Raw genomic sequence first — 25,435 nt, forward strand, 5'->3', positions numbered from 1 at the left:
CACTGCCAGCTGCGGAGGGGCTCACTCACCCATGCCACACTGTGAAATGCTAAGCTTTGCTAACCTGGAGCACAACCCGGCCTCCTCTAGCTCAGAACCTTTACCAAGCTTCAGCTGAGGAGGAACTCACTGGATAAAATGATGAGCAGTAATTTAAAAAGGACTGGCATATGAGGTATGCCAAGTTAACATCAAACAATTAGAGCAAAATAATAGCAAAACAAAGCTGTCACAGATGAAGGATGCTCAAGAGAAAAAGCCTGGCATGGAGCAAATGATAAATATGACCAAATAGATCATCACAAAATTAAAAAATGCAGAGCAAGGCCATCATTCTATAGAACAATGGATCAAAGCAGAAATATAAGAGCTCAGGGGAAAATGTGCAAGGCAAGATGATAAAAGGAGAGAAAACATGAACATGTAGAGATCAGAGAATAAGTGGAAGGAAAATAAATCCCATCATCTGGGCTGCTCTCTGTGTGGAGCAGGTTTATCCTTAACTATGTTTAGAGAAAGTTTGGCTCCAGCTGTACAAGTGGGCATCTGCTGTCTTCTTTTGTTATCTTTATGAAAACTACAAGGAGGTATGGAAAAATTAATTATGCACCTGATTCAAGTCAGAAAAGGAATGAAATTAAAGAGAAACTAAATGAAAGTTAAATTAAAAGCAAAATTTTAAGGAAAAAAGAACCCAGAAAGGAACTAATAAATAAATGTAACTGTCAAAACTCTAGAAAAAAATACTAAATAAGACAAATTATTCCCAATCGAATCCTGGAAGCAATAAAAACATAAATATACCAATTAAGGAACAATATTAGGGTTATAATTTTAGAAACTGAGAAAATAAATGGAATTATGAAATGACTTATTTGTAACTACATCCAAAAATCTAAAACAGTTGATAAAACAGTTGGATTTTTTTCCCCCAGAGAAAATACAAATGAGCAAAATGACCTCAAAAAGGTAGAAAAATCAGACAGTACCATTGCTACCTGAGTTGCCTCAGGGATTAGAGAGTACAGGAGCTACACTGTCCACGAGAACAGCCCAGTCCAGGTTTCTCAGTCTCCTTGTGCTGACCTTTGCTACATCCAGGTAGAGCAAGCATGTGGATTTCTCAGAGGAAGGAATACTAAACATAAAGGAGCCCAAAACATAAGATCTGGATAAGGCAGCAGGGCAGGAGACATAGAAGGGGCTAGAGAATGGGGAGTGGAAGCTGCCCCAAGAGGCAGACTGGAAAAAGTTTGCATCCTAGAGCTACACAATATAATTGAGGATCACCCACTGTGGGACTTCCTTAAACATATTCCTTTTTTCCCTACCAGCTCTGATCAATCTATCCTACTTCCCTTTTCATTAACTAAGTATTGCTTAGCACTGTTGTTATTTGTTTTAAATTTGTTAATCATCTGGTCCTTCAGCTGGGTAACCTCTTGTATGAGAACAAAGACCCTGGCCCTGTTGTCCAATAGTGCATCCACATTGTATATTGACCTTACATCGTGCCAGTCATTACATAGTCATTGACTGAATAATGTTTGACATTCTGGAGAAGCAGCAGAGAACAATAAGGAACATGGCTACAAAGACATGGATTCTGGGCCCAAGGAGGAAGCTATGCCTCAGGAAGGTACAACATTCCATTGGGAATGGGGCAGTGACAGTAGACTTAAAGAAGCAGTGAGAATGTAAAAGGGCTTGCTGGATAGAACAGAGAGCCTCCTGAGAGGCTGGGGGCAGGTTGGAGGGAGATGCAACATTCATAACATGATATTTAATAGGAGGGGAAAAAGTGTGCTTGAATGTCTTGCTTGCAAAAAAGTCAACCACCGCAATCTGGAAAGACCTCATTTAACTCATCATCACAAGTAAAGAAAGAAAAAGAAATTCAGATTCTGAGAACTTGGTAAGCGGTAAGCTAAAAATGAATGACAGATGTCATATGCACCCCCCAAAACCATTACATGGAGGTAGGCCACCTTGACAAGGCTCTACTAGCATCACTAAAGACGGCTTGCCTTGCTCTGGGCTGTCAGACTTGTAAGACTTTGCTTTCTGAGTGCTACGCTTCAGCAAGTATAGAGACTTGAATATAATCAGAAGAGAATACTACAGGATGATAAAGTAGGTTAGGCAAGGAACAGTTAAAGAACCGGAGGCTATTTTGCTTGGAGACCGAAAGACTCAGAAGAGAAGTGACAGCCATCTTCAAGTACCTGAAGGGCTGTCAAGTGGAAGAGGCTTTAGTCTCCTTCTGAATCACCTTGAGGGTAAAACCCAAACTAGTAGGCAGAAGCCAGGGGCAGGTGGATTGCAACTCAATATAAGCAAGGACTTTTGAGCTGTTAGAGCTGCAGCAGGAACCTGTCACTTCAGCACTTGAAGTCTTGCTACCTGCTGGCCTATAGCAAGTCTGCACAGAGCACTAAGAGCTGCACTGGACATTGCCTAACCAACTCTAAATTCTCTCTTCACACTGAAACTTGCAATCAACACCAGTCTTCGACCCCCAGGTTCATTTGAGAATCACTTGAGGTTAGTGATCTGCAAGCGCTCAGTAGACTCCAAATGTTCCACAAACACAAGATGTGGCTACAATTTTTTTATTATCTTGGAGGACTTCAATTCCACCCCGATAGTCGTTATCTCTACCTATCCCTTAGTTCCTTCAATCTCATAAAGATTTCTAATTTGTCAATGCCAAATTTACTACTATTATAACCACTATTCAAATTTTTGAAATGATTCATAAATAATAAATGTTTCTTCATCTTTCATTAATGAGAGACAGGCCCCATATTTAGCATGCTGAACATGGTCCTCTTCCCAAGGAGAAAGGCCTGGAATAACTTGAGTTCTTACATCTTACCTAATGGGGTGGAACTTACTAATGTCAACAGATTCCTTACAAAAATTTCTGGGTAACAAAAACATCTTCACATTAATAAACAAACAAAAACAAACACATTAATCAGTGAACCTCAGACTCTATTCTGATAGAATTTGACTTGCGTCCTTTATCTAGTGTTCTTTGGTGGCCCATCAATTTTCAGGCAATGAGAATGTCTATTATTGAGTGGTATAACTAACTTGTCACAAGGTGTTATGACTTGGAAAAATTAATTGCCAGATAAATGAAAGTCTCAGTTCTATTTCAGATGTTCAATATATTTTCTCCACCAAACTCCAATATCATCTCTAATAGGTAACCACTTGACAACTTTGAAATATCATTTCCTTTCCATTTTTCCCACCCATCACAGAACTTAACAGAGAGCAACACAACAGAGGTAAGCTGAGAGAAAAAAGCTGGGAAAACAAGGACAAAGTAAAACTAGACACAGACTCTTCTAAAAGTACAGCTAACCAAGCTACCAAGCCACCCACACATCTGAATGCGTGTTCTGCAGGTTTGTTTATGCATTTTCTTCTTTGACTGACAGTGAAGATGATGCCTGTAAAGAAAAATCTACTACATATTTTCATGTACTCTCATTACACCTCTCTAATGCTGAGTACCAGGGAAATCTCTACAAGTTTCTAATTAAAGCTGAGACTAGGTAAGAATAAGTGGTGTCACATATCATTGGCTGATCTTTTATGCTTAGTATCAGAATCCCCTATTCCACCTTTGTGGAAAGCTTGCAAAAGGCTAAAAAAAATGAGATAATGGGGCTTGTCTTCAGTGAACCACTTCATTGTAGGGTCTGCCTCATATCAACCAGGAAAAGATCTGCATTGAACATCTGGCCATGAGAAGACCTAATGGACGTCTGTTAGTGTTTGATACATGTTCATGACTCATCAGCACTAAGGAGTATTCAATGTGTTCGTGTGCTGCCACAGACAGACACAGGTTAAGTAAAGATATGGAGCAGAGAGTGGTTCTCTGAAAACAGGGGTTCACCAATGAGAAGTCCTGGGTTTCAAAATACAGGGCATACCTTGATTCCCATAGCTGGCATCTATTCCAGACCCATCCCATGAGTCCACTGCACTGTCCACGCTGGGCACCGTGGAGGTGTACATGTCAGAGAGTTTGCTGGGCTTCTGGGTTGAAGAGGAGTCCTCCTCCACATCTCCCAGGTCACTCAAGTGGCTGGGAAGGGGGAACTTCTTGGGACTCGATGCTGACTGGGCTTTACAGACAGGAAAGAAGGTCAAGTGTCAGAGCAAATTTAAACAAAAAAGATCCTGGAATACACTGCAGGTGGAGAGTCACTTCTCTAGAAACCCACATGTAGACATTGGCACATTCTTTTAGAAAAGGAAACACATTGGAAATCCTTAATTGAGGCTCTTGACCCACTCACCATCTGTCTGTTTCTTAATTTTCAAGGTGACAGTCTCTCCTGCCATCTGTAGCAAATGGATGGCCTCACTCAGAGGCTTCCCTTTCAAGCTGCTGCTGTTGATGGCCAGGATCCGGTCTCCTATGTGGATTGCACCAGTTCTGAAACACCAAATAGTAACAGGAGAGGTGGAAATAATCTCTGCATACTTTATCCATTTACAACAATAAAGACTTGGCAAGGGTCTCCAGAAGTCACTTCAAGCTTTCTCTTGGGCAATGTTATAAGATAACTGCATCTGCTGTGAATTACTTTTTAGTTTCAAGTAAAATTAGAAAAATTGTTTTAATTAGTTTTGAAAATGAACTTGGATAGTTTTTAAACTCCAAGAAAGCTGAGTCATTTGGTATCCCCCTAACAAGTTCCCCCCCAAAAAGTTTTAATGTTGGACAATAAAGGTAGTGACATGTATCATGGACCATTCTTTCTACAGATTTAAAATGTTTACCAGTTCATAAGAAGTAAGGTTCAGGGAGATGGGGACACACACCAAACCCTGACGTGGCAGGGCTTACCCTGTTGATGATTGCAAAAGGCTGAAAGCAAGAATCAGTTAGTGTTATGTTTGAATCTCTCTGTCATCTGCTAGCAGAGTCATCCCTAGTATGATCTGGTACCTTATGTTAACCTCGCTGGGTACCAGTTCACCATCATTATGATGGAGACAATCATCTCACAAGGAAGCCCTGAAGATTAAATAGGAAGGCATGTCAAGGGTTTGGCATATTGCTTGGGATGTGGATTAAGAAAATAAATTATTGATCAACAAGCTAATAAACTTAGATCTTTTCTCTTCCCATCCACATCCAATTCTGAGCTAGTAGATTGGCATTTACAATCCTGATGTGTACCACATCTGTCTTCACAGGGAAGTACTGGGTGGGAAAGGAGTAGACTCAGCAGAGAAGTTCAGGGATGATATGAAAACTCAGCTCTTTACTCTGGAATGAAGGCCGGAGAGTCTGAAGTCCACATACCAGCCTCTGGTTGGATTGGCTCACTCTAAATACAGTCAGTGAAAGATTATTCAACTCAAGGAGCTGCTGGTGATGGGTGTTCTGGTCACAGCTTGCTTCCCGGCCAGTGGCAGAGGTGCTGGGCAGCAGCAACTGGGGTGACAGAGGTGACTTATGGGCACACAGGCTAAGAGGGGGTACTGAAGTCTACTATTATATCTATTCTTAAGGATCTCTCCCCCGCCACCCCCCCGCCACCCCCCCCCCCCCCCGCCACTGGCGGGCAGGGGAGGTGGGAGAAAAGCTCTCTCATAAAGAGTTTTAGTTTACAAAAGGTCTAGGTTGTAAGCCATAAACTTTTCACTGTATCAGATCAATAGTAATTTTTTCTTTCTTGGCTCCCTAACAGAGATATGTAGGAGAAGAGGCCACCTGGCAATACTATGTTCTGTCTGCTTAATATCAGAATATCAGAATATCAGATATTCTGATGTCCGACCCTTCATAAGCTGGGTCAGTCTCCTCATCTTTCAGATGACGATGTTGGAAAGCTGATTTCTAAGGTATTTGCAGCTCCAAAATTCCACAATGCTGTTTCAATTTTGCAAGTCACTGTCTTCAAGTGTCAGCATGAACATTGTGTGCATTCCTGAGCTAGGTCACTGGAGAACAGATCTGGCTATAGGGTTTGTTCTATGTCCAACAACACATCTCAGAAAGAAATGTGATTCCAGAGAGGGTGGAGAGTCGGTGAGGTGTGTGTATCATTGGCAAAGGAACAGGTGAACATCCCACACTACAAGAACATCCCACACCATTCAGATGGGTCACTTTGTATCCTGTAATCTCTGAGGATGAAGCCTGTATCATTCTTTTGGAAATCATGGCAGCCAGGCACAGAACCTGCTGTCAGCAAGCAGAGGCTCAGCAAATGTTTGCAGAATTGAATTGGATAAGACTTAAACTCTCTGAACTTGAGTCTCCCCAAAATGGACACAACATAAATTCACAGTGGTCAGTTTATACATTTCTGGAGAGTAATATCAACGCTAAGCCCATGACATCATTTACTGCCTGCAAAATGCCCCTCAAAGTCAAGTCAGAGCTGTGCTTGAGAGTTCTCCAGCTCTGAAATCAATCCTCCGTGCAGATTTAAAAGTCAACAGATAAACAAACAGGAGAGGGGAACATGTTTTTTGTGTGGCTGGGAGGAAGGAAGCCCCTCTCAGATGCAGGTAATTATAGCAGTTCTTTCATATTTTACCTTTCAGCTAATCCCCCTTTAGTGAGGCTTGAAATGATTATAGGATCAAATGGCTCTTCAGTTCCTGAAATTGTGATGCCAAGGGGCCCCCCGTAGCGCTTCAGCTCCACAGTGTAAATAATTGCTCCGGAACTTTCTTGTTCATCTGCAATAAATGCCAAGGAATCATAATTGGTTTCTTTGGAAAAAGCAAAATAATAAGACACATATTCATATATAAAGTAGGAAATTCGAAACATCACCATCAAAGCATTAAATCTCAGAAAATAATGACTTTAGGAAGTAGCAGTTCCTTAATAGAATTTTACATTATAATGTAGAGATATAGTTGTCAGTGTCAGTGAAGGAGAACACAGCCTAGTGATTTGCTTTTCAATCTGTGAGTGATTCACCTAACTGGGGCTGCAGAACTTTTAGGCACAGTGCTGGCCTAGCATTTTGGTAAGTATGTGCTAAATACCTGTGGAATAAACATCTGGCTGAGTAGGTACTATGGAAGGAGAGGGTTACCCTGTCACAAAGAAGAGCTTGGTCTTGGAGTTCGCATTTTCAAGCTTTACATGTAAACTCTCGATGCAGGAAAGGTGATTTTGCTCAGGGTTGGATTATGTGATAAAACATGGTTGAGACTTAGATTAACTAAAAGACAATAGCAGGAAATTGAGACTCCCTTACATATCCTCCTACAGATAGTGTCTTGAAATGTGCCTTATGGATGAATTCATGGGTATTAAAACAGAGGCTTGAATGATCCTTTGCTCTTGAGAGTAACAACTGTCCTAAGCTATGTTTCAGGAGCTCATGCCAGGGTGCCACATTGTCCTGTGCTAATTTTGGTTATTCAGCATTTGCATGAAGGAAGACATTTCTGAATGTGATCTACCTCAAGCACTGGCCAGAAGATATCATGAGCACCCATGAGTGCTGTGTCCGTGTCCCAGTTGCATTATGAAGTCTCAGAACTCAAAGAATTTTATTTGCTTGTGACATGCTTAAAGTTCCTGAGCATTTCTTGTTTATTTCTTGAGGCTAGGAGCTGTGAATGGTTAAGGAGCTGTTTCAGTTTGTACCCAAGGATAGAATGAAATGGTCCAGTAGCTACTTTAAGCAGTCAGCTTTTACAGTCAGACTGTATCATAGTAAAGCAGCAAGCTACATTTTTGCAAAGAGCAGCTGTTCATTTATGATATGAAACTCTTAGAGGAGGAGGAAAGGAAAAGCTTGAGTTAACAATTCAATTATCTGTGTGTGCAATGAATAATTAGGGTGAATATAAAATGAAAAGTCCATAGAGTAATGTGGGAAACAATGTGCCCTCTTCTATCAGTATTTGCTTTACTTCTGGCCCTACACCAGGGGTTCTGGGGTATAGCCATCACCCTCACTTTCTGAGTACTCTATTCCTTGTAGGTTCATATGTTTAGAATTGAAGACCATCTACCACACACTGAGATGATTAAATCAACTTCTCCTCTTAGGGCATGCCAATCTGCAATAATTGACTCAAATTTATATTAGCAGGTGAGAATCCTCCATATCAAGCCTAATATGGTTCATAAATTTCTTCCATGCTTAAGCTGTGGCCAATAAGCTCGTCATGATCTGCAAAGCCTCCAGAAGAAGCATCAGGGTACAGGGTCATCAAATCAGGGGCAGAGGTCAAAGCTTCCATTTTTCTGTAGTATATCTTGTTACCCTTCAGAACTGGTTTTGATCTACCTCAATAGGTTGTTTAGATTACATGTACTTTACAGCCTGCAACAAGAGGTATATTCTGGCTTAGTTAAGCATTATTTACTGCAGGACACTCTCTCTGGGTGGCTGGGTATGCCACTGAAAGACTTGGCCCTTGAATGCACACATTATATAGGGAAGCATAAAAACAAGGTTGTTGGTGGGCCCCAGGTATTCTGTATTTGGGCATCAGCTCTTTATGGGATTTGGGGAAAATGGCAGTTTCCCAACACCTGGAGACTCAGGATCTTGTAAGAAATTTCAGTTGAAACTTCAGTCAGGTGGAAAAGAACGTTGGTCCATGGGCAGGTGACTTTGGGTCAGTCCCACTCTGGGAGATTGGAGAGAACCAGTTCTAGTTAGCTAATCCTCTAGGCAACCAGAGAGAGCACTGTTATTTGTGGACAGTTCTGCACCTTGCATCACAAAGATGACAAACATAACATCAGAGGTGGAGCAGAGGGGTTTTAGGAAAGTCCCTTCAGGTAACCTTATGTGGGGATATTTCATAGGCATTTGAGGCATCACTATAACTATTAAAGCGATAGTTAGAAAACTCAGTGAGTTCAGATAGTGGTGGAGATGCAAGTCCATCATTCTTTATCATCTATCTGTATATACATATATATGAAAATCTGAATCACATTTCTGGGAAATGTGAACATTGAGTGAATATTTGATTAAGAATTATTGCTACTATTTTGAAACATGATGATGTTAGTTATATGTTTTAAAAGACTTTCTTTCAGAGATACATTGTAAATTTACAAATAAAAAATAAAAAATTGGTAGAATCGGGCATGGCGGTGCACACCTGTAATCCCTGCAGCTCAGGAGGCTGAGGAAGGACAACTGCAAGTTCAAAGCCAGCCTCAGCAACTTAGTGAGGCCCTAAGCAACTCTGTGAGACCCTGTTTCTAAATAAAATACACAAAAAGGGCTGGGGACAAGGCTCAGGGATTAAGAGCCCCTGGATTCACTCCCCAGTACCAAAAAAAAAAAGGTAGGCTGCCTGGAATTTCATAATCCAGCATGTGGGAGGGATTATGAAAGAAGTAAGATTGGTCACCAGTTAATAATAGTTAATGCTGATTGACGCATGATGGCTTATTGCATTATTTTCCTCTGTTTTTATATACACTTGAAATTTCCTAAGTTTTTCTTAAAAAGAAAGTAATCTTAGTTCTCTTGAAAAACCCCATGCAGATGCCTTGAATAAACAGGTATTTAATTAGTCTGGCTTTCTTTTTTCATCAATGATTGTGGTGGCTGCCCACACATGGTTTTATCCAGACCATACGGCCCATCTGGTCACAAGGCAAGGTTCCCAGGCCTCCCAGTGCCATTTACCCTCCAGGAGGCTCTGTCTGGCTCTGCTCAGCTTTTCATAGCCAGGGTTTCTCAGTGGTTTTCTTGCTTGAGATTCAGCTTTTACCCTCACTTTACATCTATTCTCCTCAGTGCTGCAAACACATAATTCTCTCCCTTTTCTTCCAGAATTTTTGTAAAAACATAAACCTAGATAGGTTACTCTTTACTTGAAGCTTTTCATTGGTTTTCCAACTCCTTATGAATAAAGTGAAACCCCCTTTGAAAGAGCTGATATGGAGCCTCAATCTCTCCAGAGGGTCACGTCATCCTTCCTTTCTCCCCAATCTAACCTCCTAATTCATTTCTTGCAGAATCACTGCCATTCATTAAAAGGCAGTTTTCTTTTCTTCCATATATATATATATATATATATATATATGGTTTTTTTTTTTTTTTTTTTTTTTTTTTTGGTGCAGTCTATGGTGGGATTCATGTTACATGTTGGTATATAGACACAATATAGCAAAAGTTTGGCCAGTTCTGCTTTCCCTTCCTGCCTCCCACACTTCTGTTCCCTTTCCTCTACTGATCTTTCAATTTTCATAAGATCCAACCCTCTCCTTTCTTTTCCTTTTTTTTTCCTCTGGCTTCCACTGAGAAAAAACATATGACCCTTGCCTTTCTGAGTTTGGCTTATTTCACTTAACATAATGTTCTCAAGCTCCATCCATTTTTCTGCAAATGACATAATTTCATTCTTCTTTATGGCTGAATAAAACTCCATTGTGTGTATATACCACATTTTCTTTATCCATCCATCCACTGATGGACATTGAAGCTGGTTCCACGATTTGGCCATTGTGAATTATGCTGCTGCTATAAACATGGGTATGTATGTATTACCACAGTATGATGACTTTAATGCTTTAGGATAAATACTGAGGAGTGGTATAGCCAGGTTGTATGGTAGTTTCATGCCCAGTCTCTTGAGGAACCTCCATACTGATTTCCATAGTGGTTGTACAAATTTGCAATCCCACAGTGTAAAAGTGTTCCTTTTTTCCACATCCTCTCCAGCATTTATTATTGCTTGTAATATTGATGACTGTAAAAGGCACCTTTCTAACACTGTCAATCTGCACACGTTACTCCCTGTGCACAGACATCCTTCTTCCATCTGTTCTGGAGAATTTTTTCTACTTCAAGACTCAGATGTCTTATTTTTCAGGGAGCCTTCCTGGCCCCTCGGTTGGGTCTAGGGGCCTTTCCTATGACACCTCACAGTCCCTATGCACTCTTCTAGTATTTTTCAACTTTTTATTTTCATTCTTTCCACAAAGGAGAAAAAAATTAAATTCTTTTGAATGAGAGAAATTAAATAGTAAGGAATAAAACTCAGTCAGGTAGGGATTGAGCTTCAGAAAGCCTCAAACTATTGTCATCACTATAGTATTCTTTGCTCCTTGAGAACCAATTTTTGCCCTCATCAAAATGCATGTTCCACCATATACTTTTCATTCTACATCTTAATGGATCTCTTTTCTTGCTTCCTTCCTTAGAATAGGATCATCTTGAAAATACAGGTTTTTATCTTCATATCCCCCAGCATGTCTGGCACTAGGGAGAATTCAGTAAATGCTTAAAAGGAGCAAAATCATAAAGGAACGCTACTGTGAAGACTGGTTCCCAGGAAGAGACCTCTAGGAGAGCCCTGAGTGAGCACCCTTGCTGTGCCAAGGTCTACCTTCCTTCTTCAAGGCAGGTACCACAAAGCCAAACTGACCCTTGTAACATGTGAAGCTAAGACCCAGGCTGTCATCCTGGGGACCAGCAAACCTAGAACTTCCTCCTATCCATGTTCCCAGAGTGTAGAGTCAGCTCCAGGCTGAACTTCCAGTTCCATCTGCCTTCTTGGGCTTTAGCCCAACTGGCATCTGAAAGGCCTTGCACTCAGGAGGAGAGTACTAACTGCAATTTAGAAAGCAAGGCTCAGACCATTTTGGAGGTGGAAATACTCCAAGGTTCTCTCTCCTTGAGGCTGCTGCAGCTTAAAAGCTTAGAAAGAAGCAGTTAGAGCATTCAGCCAGAAGAGAAACTTTCTGAGAAGGAAAAATGCAGAATTACCAGTAAGTTTCAACGTGAGCCTTAACAGATGTTAATGATATTATAAGCAGCTTTTATATCACAACAGAAGGTTTACAACTATTAGTGAAATACAGGAAAGAGGGCCAGCCTACTTGTTTGTTCTGCTCAGCTCTAGTTAAGAAAATTAATGGGACCACAGAACAGATGCAAAATTGCTGCATTACTTATCTACGATGTTATTTTCAGGCTTCTTGAGCGCTGCCTGTTTAACAAAATGAACGCTCTCTGGCTTGAATCCACAATAGCAGCTGCTTCTGTGGCCAAGCAGGAGGCTTGGATTCGGGAGAGAGTCTTTGGAAGGCAGACACGGGCAGGTCAATCAAAGTTCACTTCAACTAAAAATGATGGCTCTAAAAAAATGAATTTTTTTGAGTGTGCCTACATTTCTTGGAGTTGGGCAGGCCTGAGAAACCATTAAGAGAAATCCTCCCTATAGCTTCCTTCCTGTCATAGGGCCATTTCACCTGGTCATGTCAAAGTAATGAACCAGAAGAGTTCCAAGGAGTTGTGGAGTGTTTAAGAATGGAATTCAAACTTCTTTAAGTTAGGGATAATTTTTAAGTCTCAAAGGTAGGTTCCTTTGTGACAGCCCTTCAAGTGTCCTGGGACCCAGAGTTTTGGCATCTTCTGGGAACTTGTTAGAAATGCAAATTATCAGTCCGCTCCCAAACTTGTAAGAATCAGAAACTTTGGGGGAGGGGCCGGCCTTTCTGGTTTTTTTTGTGGTTTGTTTTTGTTGTTTTGTTTTGTTTTTGGTACCCAGGATTGAACCCAGGGGCACTTAACCACTGAGCCACATCTCCAGCCCTTTCTTATATTTTATTTAGAGACAGGGTCTTGCTGAGTTGCTTAGGGCTTCACTAAATTGCTGAGACTGGCTTTGAACTTGCTATCCTCCTGCTCAGCCTCCCCAGACACTGGGATTAAAGATGTGTGCCATGGCTGATCCTCTGTTTTCACAAGCTCTCTGGTGATTCTTGTGCACATTCAAGTTTAAGCGGTATTATTTTGAGAGATCAAGCACAAAGAAAAGGAAGAATACTTCTGTTTTTCTATCATAGGTGCTTCCTATAATCAGCTTCTTGCTGATACCCTATTCTAGTGTTTCCAGCATATCCAGGATCATACTTGGGAGCATATAATGAGGCATCTCTCCTCCAATTTAGGTATATGTATATATCTGAAAGCTCAAATCTCTGAAGGACAGATTTAACTGGTAATAAGGCTTTATTTGCATGAGACTGTGCTTGGAAATGTATAAAGATAATTTGCTGTGGATGGGACAAGCTGCTGTCTGGAAATATTTTTCAATATGGATTCAAGTTCATGAAAGTAAAGTACTGAATTTATGGCCTCTAATAACAAGCACTATATATGAAGCAAGATCATTTAAATCAAGACAGAAATCATTAAAGCTTTGTAACTGATTGACAGAAAGGCAGTAATACAAAGCAGATCCTTGTAAACTATATGGGATAGATTTGTAAACCTCCATCTCTTCCTACAGATCCCCAAAAGTCTCTATAGCTTTGCTTCAGGGATCCAGATGCAGTCAAGGTGAAACAACAGGTTTTTCTTGGAGAGGGTCATTTGCATCTCTGTGGACCTGGGGACTGAGTAGCAGCCATCATCTTGGAGCTTTGGACTCACAAGAATGTTTTGTCTCTAGTTGGGTATGTTCCTGTGATGATGAAAGATGACAAACAAGAGCTTACAAAGGCAGAATGGTGACTGAATCTAGAGGGAGAAAAATGCCTATCACCCCAGTGTTCCTAAAGATTTGCCTGTGATTAAGTAAAGCTAAAATTAATTTTAAAAACATTTTCATAATGACTTTACCCATTCGCTGGGCCTCACTAGGTATAAACAATATTGCTAAAATAATCAACTCCTTTGATCCTTAAAACAGCCATGCAAAGTAGGTATAAAATGGACATTTATAGATGAGGAAACTGATGCTCAGAGAAGTTATTGGGCTCAAGTTTCCCAGCTTGTCAGATGGGAAACCAGTCTAGTGTTCTTGGTTATTTAATTCTACAGGGTTGGAAACAGTTATTTCAGACTCATTCAACATGTTAGTAAAATGAGTGGTCACTAACCAAACAGTATGGGTGCACTTCCCTGCTGTAAGTCTTTTGGTGGCCCCATCCCCCATTGGCTTTCAAGGTAAAATTCCCATTTCTTAAGATGGTTTTTGCAAGGCCCATAATGGTTTGTCTCCAGTGGGCTTCCCATCTCACCCACTACCATGTCCTTACACTTTAGGCTTCAGCCATGGTTGCCTATGGAGATATGCCTCACTTCCTCTCTCCTGTCCTGCCTGGGCAGGACCCACACTTTGGAGACTAAGCCGGTTAGACTCATCTCCTCAAGCTCCCTATGCTCAAAAAGATGCCCCACCATTCTCTTAACAGGTATGTAAACACAGAGAATATTCATGGTACTGTTAAAGGCAGGTTTCCTTCTGTTTCTCCTGTTGAGTGATGACTAATTTAAGGGCAGAGATTGGGCCCTCTTTATTTAAGAGTCCCCAGCACAGTTCCTGCCACCTCATAGACTCCAAATAATGCTGATAGCATGGCTGAAGACCAAAGATTATACCAACACATGGGATCATCCCACCATCTCCTTGCATAAGGTCAATGGCAGAATAACAAGATGGGTACGCCTAGGAGAAATGCTGACATTTTGAAGCAACATCTTTGAAACTTGTTGAGGTACTGGCTAGCTTAGGAAGTCAGGTTGCATCAGGCATGGTTATAGACTCCTGTTGTCAAAGGATGGCAAAGAGCAGGCAATTAAAGAAAGAAAGGGAAAACTCTTAGGGTAGAGAAAGTCCAGTATTAGTATGAGCAATTTTTCAGGGGTAGAGGATGTATGTACACTGAATATTACCATTCAGAAGTATTGAGACAAAGGATGGGAACAATTCAGTGTGACAATTCAAATTACCAGCATAATTTCAGATTAGGAACAATATCACAGTTCCCAAATTAGTCACTCTCCTGATGATAGGTGCTTATCTTCCACTCAGTGGTATCTTGATCAAGGATCAGAATAAGTGTAGGGAAAGAGATTTCAGGAGATTCTTATAGTAAAAACACTCCCCACTCACTGAACACTGACAGCCAGTCCAGGTTACAACAGCTCTCTGAGGGGGATGCATACTTTTACATGCACATTATTGGAAATAGAGCTGAATCTTAGAGAGGTTTAGTAACTTGCCCAAACTTCCCCAGCTCAAGTACAGCAGAGCTAGACTCTAACCTCAGGTCTGATTTTAAGTGTTGTGCTTTAAGATTACACAGACTATCTTGAAGTAATCTGTGACCAGGTTTTACATTTTTAATGATGGGGGTTCTTCCCGCTTGCTATCTCTAAATAACAAAGAATTTAGTTACTCAAATTATATTTTCACTCTCCTAAGGGAAGAGGATATGAGGGTCATCCTAATTCTTCCAAACTGATACTCAGATGATAATTTTCAAATAGTGATCTGTTATAAAAACTTGTCTGAATGCACCTACCTTTTGGTATACCAATTTGAGAAAATTTGGTTTGGGTAAATATATCCCTCACATCGATATTTATAGTTTTATTTTTTCTATGTGTACTTTTTAATGGAAATATTTAGAATTTTTAAAAATAGGTCATTTTAAAAGTTAAAAAACTCTTAATAAGCATGATAATTACCATAATATTAGGTATAAGGATTATAGAAGAAAGGTATAAAGCCCAAAAATAAGACAAAGGAAATCAGCAACTGAAACTAAGATTTAGCTTTCCAAGTGCTCTGTTGTTGTCTCTGAAATCCCTGCCAATACATCTGCACAGCTGGACTTTGAAATGAGACACACTGCCAACTGTATACACCATACATATTCATCTCTGGCTTGGCTTTTTCACTGTGCAAGGAAGTAGACAAGATCTGCTTAGCTGGGCAAATCATGCAAAATAGTTTTCTCCACAGGGCTTTGCCTCTTCGCTAGGATGGAACCCAGATGATGCTGGAGGCTTTAGCCCTCTCTTGAAATAAATCCCCAAAAGCAAGTGCAATTGAAGCAGCGCAAACGAAGAGGAATGCAAATGTTGGCATAGAAAATCAGTTGCTTGAGAAATGATGAATGCATATTTTTAAACATTGTCATAAAATATATTTGTATATAATCATCATTACCAACCATGTTGATCAATATAATGACTAATTTTTTTAAACTTTGAATAAAAAGCATTAACACATGACCTGACATGACCATGAACTCTAGACCTAGGTGGTTGATGGGAAGATTCCAGAACGTGGATGATAATTCATTACTGGTCAATGCTATGATTTGGATCTTAAATGTCCCCCCAATCTTAAATGATAAAGGCTTGGTTGCCAGTCTGTGGCACTGTTGAGATGGGGTGGAACCTTTAGGAGGTGGGGCCTTGTTGAAGGAAGCTAGGTCACTGGGGTCATGTGCTTGAAAGGGTATTGGCACCTGGCCCCTTCTCCTCTCTCCCTTTGCTTCCTGGGCACCATGAGGTAAGTAGCTTTGTTCTATCATGTGTTTCCAGCCATGATGTTTTGCCTCACCACAGGCCCCAAAACACTGAAACTAACCAACCATGAACTGAAAACTCTGAAACTATGAGCCAAAACAAACCTTTCCATCTTATAAATTTACTTCCTCAGGTAATCTGTCACAGTGATAGAAAGCCGATTAATACAGTGGGAATAAAATTACATGTATATATCTATATTATAACCAGTCCTTGCTTAAACAATTTAACTACATTGTACCCAGTTTTTACTTTATTGGAATTAATTGTGGCTTTCCATTGTAAAATATACAGACTAATGCTATGAAATTCTCCTGAGAAATAGGTTTATTTTTCTAGTTCCCCTGTACCCTTCCACTCCTGCTCTTCCTGGAACTGCAATGTTAAAAGTTTAGAATCAATTGTGCTTATTCCAAGCTTTTTATGCCAGTTATACTTGTTATTATATAAAGAATCTGTATAGTTGTCCCATAAAAACAAAATCAAATGCATCAGGCAAAAATGTATTGTTAATTAAATAGAAGAAAAACTCTAAAGCATTGGAGAAAATAAAAATGTAAGTGAAGTAAGTGATAAAATTGCTTTAAATTCTCACTGCATTAAAATCAAAACTGCAAAAAAGTTTTGGTGTGCTATTGTGCAGTAGGGGGACAATAGATAATAACAATGTACCATACATTTCAAAAAAGTAGAACAAAGGATTTTGGAAGTTTTTATCATACAAAATAATAATGTTTGAGGAGATAGATGTTTAACCTCAGTTAAACATTCCATAAAGAATATGTGTGTTAAAACATGTTACCACATTAATAGGCATAATTTTTGTTTTTATGTATCAGTTTAAAAACATTTAATTTAAAGAGTAAAATAAAACTGAAAATCATGAACTATATGCATATAGTTTAGACAAAGATTTGTTAACTATACTCAGCAGAATTCTATTCATAGGAAAGTTGACTTTACCCATAAGATTGGCAAAATTTAAAACTATTTATGCTTTGAATATTTATCATTTTCTATAATTCTTCACATTATCTGACTTTTTCAATTAATGAACTTTTTTTTTTTTTTTTTTTTTTTTTTCATTTAGCTCCAAATTGTTATCACAGACAATGGGCTCCCTCTGCAGTGCCAACTCAAAGTGTGCTCTTCACATGACTGAGTAGCACCACCTGGAAGTATGTTAGAAATGCAGAACGCCAGGCCCCAGCTGGGGATGGGGCCCAGAAATTTGTGTTTTTGTAAGTCCCAGAGGCAATTCTGAGGGCTGCTAGATTCTGAGAAGCATCACTCCATTCCTACTGCATTCACATGGTACTGGACCCTGAGAATGCAACATGGCACAAGATGTATCAGAAATCACAAGTCTCCTTTTTTTTTTTTTTTTGCTCAGCAATCCTACTTTTGGAAATATTTTCTAAGGAAATAATTCAAAAGAAGAAAAGTTGAACAAAGGTATCTATGCATGAACATCTATGATAGCGCTATCTACTATCTACGATAATGAAGCAGTTGAAAGCAATTTAAGAATAAAAGAATGGTAAATAAACTACAGGCAGTGAAAAACAGACAGATATGAAGGTCTTGTAAATGGTAAAATGTCTGTAAAGTTAAGTAAAAATGCAACAGTCACTATGGATATAATTATGTAACATAAATATCAACGAAGACTTGGAAATGATTAATTCCATTGTATTACTGTGATATTGGGTGATGATTCAGTTTGCATCCCCCAAAATTATTTAATACAAACACAATAATATATATAGTAAAAATACCTCAATTATTTAATTTAAATGCACCATTACTAAATTTTTTTACATCATTTAAAATTTATACGATACCCTGAATGCACTATTTAAAGTTTCTTTTAACTACATCAAAAACATTGCTGCGATGTCGCTAGCCAGCTGTTGTGTGTAAAACATCAAGCTCTACTATATTTTGACAGATGGACAGTTAGAAGAATCAGTCATAAGTAAGGATGCCATCAATACCTGAATTATCTTCATCTTTGCGGATTTTGAGCTTCACCAGGTCTTCACACTGCTGGAGGATCTGAACTGCATCTTCCATGGAACAGTTGTCCAGCCGGATGTTATCAATTGCAAGTAATTTATCCCCAAGTTCCAGGGTTCCAGTTCTGCGAATAAATGCAGAGTAACACATGATGAACACTTAAGCAGGCCATTTAAAGAGGCATTAGCATAATGCAGCATTATGGTAATCTTCAGAGGAAAAGAGTTTCTTCAAACTGTTTTTAAATTGCACTTATTGACAAACCCCATTTTTTCCAGCCTTGTTTGGGATGGCTGATGTGACATTAAATTGCTGAGTAGTACAACATTTTAAAAATGCTTTTGTCAGTTAAACGGGGCATCCATATAAGCTTCACTAAGAAAGTCCAAGGTTCCTGGGAAGTGGGGTAATGAGCTGGGGTTTGCAGAGACCTCTGAGTCCTTATGCTCTTCCACACTGTTGAACCACTTGGTAATCAAATAGTAGGAGAGGATGAGAGAGTGGGGGAAGTCAAGGTAGGATGGAGTTAGAGGGAACTCCAGAATTGGAATCTCTACCATTTCTGCAAGTGTCTGGAAGAGGGAGAAAAGGTGTAGGTGAATCTGATGATAGTTTTTTGGAAAGTGGCCTCTTAGAATCTAACACTAACAATGAACAAATAAAAGTCTGTTGAAAGTTTTTAAGGTCCATGATAAAATGAGAAAAATAACGAGAATGTTGGGCACGTGTGTTTGTATGTGTGTGCATGTATAGGCACACATATTTGTAAGAACCGTCCTCTATGTATCAAGTCTTTGATAGAGAATGCTAATTGCTTCCTAATATCCATTTCCCCTTTGTTTTTCTGAGTAACCTCCTAAAAAATGTATGTTCTTAGCCCTTCTCCAACCACTACCTTCTGCCTGTGTTTAGGACACGGGGATGACCGTCAAGAAAGAGGAATTGCTACTTTCTCCCAGCAGTGACCCCCAGCCCTGGATGGCCTGCCTACCTCCCAACTGTTTTATGAGAGACAAACTTCTTTTTTGTTTGATCCTTGAGATCAGTAAGTTTCTTTTTCACAGCAGCCAAGTCTAGACCTATCCACTTAAACTTATACAATGTCTTTCCTTCCTTTTGCATGTTAAAATACTTCTTTAATGACATGCTTGTGGAATAAATGGAATTTTTTTTGAAGTCCTTAATGGAAAAATAAAAGGAAAGTGAATAGTCTTATATCAATATTTTCAATCATTTAAGAAGTAGTTTTATCTGTGAAATAAAAGTTTGAGACTCCCTGATTTTAGTGGAATATGAGCCAAATAGGAGACATGAACATCGCTAATGCTCATAGATCTTGTGTGCTCAGGGAGGATATTCTGACATCTAGCAACACTGTTCCATGAGCTGTCATGTCTATGCGGAGTACCTCTCATAATTGGGGCTAATTTCAGGATTTTGGCTGGAAAATCAAAGATGGAAGATGACCAATGAAGAAGAGCCCACACTAAACTCATGAAAGGTCCTGAAAATCATTTTTAGTTGATTCTTGTCTGCTCTGGGTGGAGAAATAAATTGATATAAGGGGAATATCTACATAACCATTGCTACCAGGTATATCAAATATGATTGATTAATAGGGACTCTGCCTATACAATACTGAGAACAGTGATTCATTAGCAAGATCTGCCTTGGGATGGAAGGGGTCATTTTTGCTTCAATTAAGAGATGTCTTGGAATAAACCAGAAAATACCTTTCCTTACCTGTGTGCCACACTCCCTTTCTTGATATCTGAAATGACAAGGGGATCCCCTGGTTTTCTACTTGATGGTGCTGTAATTATGAACATAAGACAATCATATCTTTATATCCATGATTTGCCCAGTACATTTCCCCTGATTTATAATAACTTTCATTAATGCAATTAGAGTTTGTATGCAAAGCAAACATAATCAGTAAATGAATTAGAAAAGGTGTACATAATATCTACAACAATGTTTATGTTACGTATAAACTTAAACCCTAAAGCAAAGTCATTTAACGTTGCAGTTGGAAAAAGCAATTGGAGAGCTGTCCATCAGGTTTAAATCTATTTTAATCAGTGATTCTCCAGGGAGAAACTGACGGATTGGTAGCTCAATAGGAGAATTTTAGAATCCACTGGGACTTCCCTTAGTGCTGCTGATAGGTGATTCTTTCTCCCAACCTGTCCTGCACTCCTTTCCAGGGAGGAGACACCACTGCTGATGGGGATGTGCCTTGTTACTCAGGTGAAGCAGGAGGCAGAATGGGTAAGAAGTGCTAATTTGAAGCTCTTCTTTTTTCCCCCAGAAAGAAATCTTTCGGTAGGTGGGCTATAAATCTTTAACTTTTGCTCACAAATTCACATCTATTCATATCATTCTGAAATGTTCTGGAATATGACTATTTCATTTTATTTTTTTAATTTTTATTTTTTACAGACTGCATTTTGGTTCAGATAAATGGATGGAATTTGAGAATATCATGCTAAGTGAAATAAGACTGTTTTATTTTATTTTAATGACTGTAGTAAGTATTTTAGTGCTGGTTAACTAAATTTTCATATATTCTGATATAACTTTGATTAGGTTGGCCATTGAAGCTATTATTCTGCATACTAGTTAGTTTTAGGTTTTATAAATTTTCTTAGGAATATTTCCATTTGATAAGTATGAAAACCAATTAGAACTGAGTTCACTTAGAATTACCTCTGGAAATGAGTTATAGTCCACCTACATACAAAAAATCATCTTGACTTAGGAAGTTTACATGTAATTTAGGAGTTTGATACTAAAATTAACCATATTCAATATTTGCAAAAAAACAACTGGCCTCTGAGAGATGTTTTGCCAACCTGAAGCCTGGAATAATATGCTTTTAGAGACCATTTAGAGGTCCCTAAAGTAAGATTTTATGATAAACAGTCTGATAAACCCATAATAATCATAGAACCATGTTATATCCCATAATCCCATCTGAATCCCAGGAAAAAGTTTATGTACAAGAACAGATGGTTTAATATCTAACATAATATTTTTTTTAAAAAAGCAAACACAAATATCAATACCTGACTCACTGTTTAAATTAGTACACAGTAAATACTAATGAGACTTCATTTAATCATTATACTTAGCTTCTGGCAAAGAATACAAACTGTTCTATTTGCTACAATTAATTCATTATTTAAGTCCTCAGTCAATGATTTGATATAGTTCCTCTAGAGAAATCTACCATTTTTTACTCATGTCAGAATTGCAAACTGTTCTGGGCACAGCTGTAGAGTGCTCGCCTAGCATATATGAGGCCCTAGGTTCAAACCTACACTCAAACAAAAGAAAACAAAAACCAAAACAACATAAAAGAAAAAAAAAATGTGTCAGAGGATGTAGAAAACCATACTGTCTGAAAACTTTTCCTGTTTTTGAAGACAAGTACACTCTTGTGAATTCTGAAATTAAATGGAAATCAATGAAGTGGTTCAAGAACGCTCTGTAACATCCAGTCATTGGTGGAACTTATTCTGCTAGTGAAGGCATTTGGCTCAAAGAGTTTGATGAAAAAACAAAGCTACTATGGAGAAATTCTTTGTCCCTCTCTCTGTGTTTCTCATTAAGCCTTGCTTTAATTGCAACCGTATATACAAAGTATGGCAAGTAAACTGGGTTATTTGATTTGAAATGGAGCACTGAGTAAAGTTTTTTATTGCAAAGTTGGCAAAACCCATGAACCATTCTCTTCTAAATGTGTGGAAGACTTAGGGGGAGAATGACAGATCTGTTGTGCTTGTCATAAAGGCTACTTCATGATTTTCTAAAAAATAAAGCAAGCCTTTATTTCTGCAAACAATTCAGTCACAACCAAAAAGGAAATCCAACAAATTAGCTGCACTCAAAAAATTGCTGCCTTTTGCTTTTCTGGTACAGAATCTGTGAAGGTTCATCAATCAGATGGCGACAGGGCTGAGAGGTGTGCCGTGAGAGTAAAGCCAAGGTTAAGGCAGACGAAATGGTTTTGGACGCCTGCTTGGCCCTTTATTATCTCAGGGTCTTTGGGCAGGTTATGTAGCTGAGCTGGACTGTCCTTTCTGTGAAATGGGGACAGAGGTCCTGGGGTTGCTTTGAGTATTAAATAAGAAAACACATAGAACTGCACAGTGCCATGCCTAGCATAAGGTCCATATAAACCCCCAAAACAAAATCTCAGAATTTTGTTTTATTAGAAGGGCTTTACTGACAATGGCACATGACACAGACAGCCAGGGTTCTCTGTCTTGAAAAGCAGGAAGGTAACAGCTATGATTCTGACTAACTGGGTGAGAGGGTGTCTGGGTGTGGCTTCCAGTCCCAAACTGCATCCACTTTATTTGCTACAGTAAATCACTCCAACTATAGCAATAACATCCATAAAAGTAATGTCTGATGCTAATGTGCTGTCAAGGTTTCATTGGGAACTTAAGAAAATTAGTCTAAAATTGTCCGCCATGTCCTCACTCAGGGACTTGTTTCTTGGTTGATGAGGTCTGGAGGGTGCCCCATAAAGCTTTTGATGGGATGTTTCCCTGGATGAAGGGCCCTTTTTTGGTACTCTGAGTTTTCACAAGTAAATAGAAAGGGATTTTGTGTAAAGATGGTGAGGAAAATCAATGAATCCTTTACATACCTCATTTTCACTCATAGTACCTGTGTGTGTTAGGGAAGTGGGTCCCTGGATTTCCTAACTTAGGATGTATAATTTAGAGTAGGCACTAGAATTTGTGGTCTAGAGCTGGGTTTAAAATATTGCACAAGGCTCTTGTGTGCAAAGTAACTAATGGTCATCATTATCCTAATGTCATTATACTAATGTTAGGATTCACAACATGTTCTAGGCACTCTACATACACTAACCCACTTAATCTTGTCAATGCTGTGCAGGAGGAAATATGTACACCCTTTTATAGGTGAGGAAACTGGGACAGAGAGAGCGAGGGAATCAGGTGATCACTGTCCAAGTCAAGGCTTCCTCAATTCATTCAAGAGTCTGTGCACAAACATCTGTATTTATCATCTGTCAAGGCTTGTTTCCTGGAGGGAAAAGGGCTTAGTACAACACTGTTTGCTCATGAAGACTTCTTATTCATTCACTTAATGAATACAGGTTTAAATGAGCACCTTGTATGTGCCAGGAACTATGGCAGGCCGTGGGAATTTGCTATTTTGTAGCAACACAAATGGATTCTGGCCTTATCCCCCCCACACCCCTTTTATCACAAGTTGTGCTTTCTCAACTGGCAAATTATAAGCATGTTCCAAGAGGAGACACAAACTCAGCATAGTGATGATTAGTAGCATAAATGGGGCTGTAGTTCTGGAAGGACTGGCAAGCACGTGTGACAGGCTTGTGTGTCATTTCTCCATCCAGCAGTGGTACAGCACTTCCAGCTTCCATGAGTAGCATTTGCTCATGGCTGGCTACAATTCAAGTCATTCTTGGGGGGCGGAGTTTGGGGTTTTGCCATTATCGGTGTTAAAGTCAGTTTTAGCAGTAATGGTTGGCACATACAAAAAAAAAATCATAAGACAGAATTTTGAAGATCTCCACATGCGAATAAACAAATATTGTGCAGCTGCATGTATGTAACTACATCTCAAGCTGAGCAGATCAATGTCTATTCTTTTGAAAAAGATGTCACAGGGATATGTTTGATGGCTAGTGAATGAATCATGTTTTTATTTATATGATTTTTAAAGATTAAATTTATTACATAAAATAACCAAAGACCATTTTCCTAAATAAAAAAATTGGAAGTAAAATAACCAGCAGTGATGGTTGAAGTTTCCACAGAGGTGATGCCTTCAAAATATCCACCAGCAGGAACCATCTGTCTGGACAGGGCATTTACTCCTGAAATCTATCACAGGAACATAGCGGGCAGGATGTATTGACTGTGTGAAGGTAGAAGGGAAGAACAGAAGCAAAGGCAGGTCTCTGGGCAGAGCCAAGAGATTACACCATGTGCACCTCAAGGGATACCACCTGAGCAGTCAGTTATGGTGGAATGAAGGAATGGAACGAATAAACAGAATAAATGAAAATTGCCCTAAAGTTATGTGGGGTTGCAGAAGCCACTTTGAACCCTAAATGTTTTGGGGATCATAAGTCATGATCAGCTGTTGACAGAATAATCACAAACCATATTTGCTTCACAGCATTCTTAGAGATCAAAAGATCCAATTTAGAGTATAAATGACTTCAGACACACCTAAAATAGGAATGGAGTCGCCAAAATCTCATTTGTCTTTCTACTTTCCTCCCAGTAGGCCACTCTGGGACATGGAGGAATATAGATCCCCTCTCATATATATGGCTTCTTATTCTTAACATTTCTCTGAATTGCAGAACCAATCTTTCTGGTGGTGTAGTAGATATGCATGTTTTATCAGTTATAAATAAAATTGCATTTTTAGCGTTAAATTTATATCATCAAAGTGAAACTGGACAGTCGCCCTTCATACTGCCCAACTGAGAACTCCTTTTATTTATTTTGCTTTAACCACGGACATAAATGCTATCTGACAGTGTCCGAGGTACTTTTATGCAGCCTCATCATTCTTGAGGCAACCACCTCCTGGTCACAGTCATTGCCTCTGTGTCTCCTTTCACCTTTATGCAATGATCATTTGCTTCATTTTCTTGGGACATTTATGGATGAACTGAGTCTGTGGATCTTAAAAGGACAAATCCTGCTCCCCTCAATTTCCATTTTATGAAAGTCCATTGGGGAGGAAACTTTTAAAGTTGTTTTACCAAACTAGTCATAAAATTAGAGCCTGAGGAAGAAAACGAATTAAACACATTTATATACCTTGCTTTTCCTTTTGGTTTGGTTAACCAACATACCTTCAATGCCATGGAAGAATGCAGGGTTTTAATAAAGTAAGGGACCTTGTTTTAGTCTTGTGAAATGGATTATAGATTCACAGTAGACACGAAAAGATAGTCTTAAAAGTGAAAAATATTATTTGTTTTATTGCATTAATTAAATATAAAACTTAATCCACAATATGCTAAAATGTAAAGAATTTATATATACACTTTTTTATTCATTTAATTATTCATGGGG

General features: G+C 39.0%; 1 protein-coding gene across 1 annotated transcript in view; it reads right to left on the minus strand.

The window, feature by feature from the left end:
- Positions 1-25,435, minus strand: part of GRIP1 (glutamate receptor interacting protein 1) — a 364,416-nt gene that overhangs the window by 33,494 nt on the left and 305,487 nt on the right. Inside the window, 5 exon segments of the mRNA XM_079142206.1 lie at positions 3,954-4,148; positions 4,323-4,462; positions 6,582-6,726; positions 18,311-18,456; positions 20,076-20,145. Of these exon segments, the coding sequence (XP_078998332.1) occupies positions 3,954-4,148; positions 4,323-4,462; positions 6,582-6,726; positions 18,311-18,456; positions 20,076-20,145 (696 nt within the window).

Source organism: Sciurus vulgaris (assembly GCF_902686455.1).
Source record: "Sciurus vulgaris genome assembly, chromosome: 5".
In the NCBI taxonomy this organism is placed as follows: domain Eukaryota; kingdom Metazoa; phylum Chordata; class Mammalia; order Rodentia; family Sciuridae; genus Sciurus; species Sciurus vulgaris.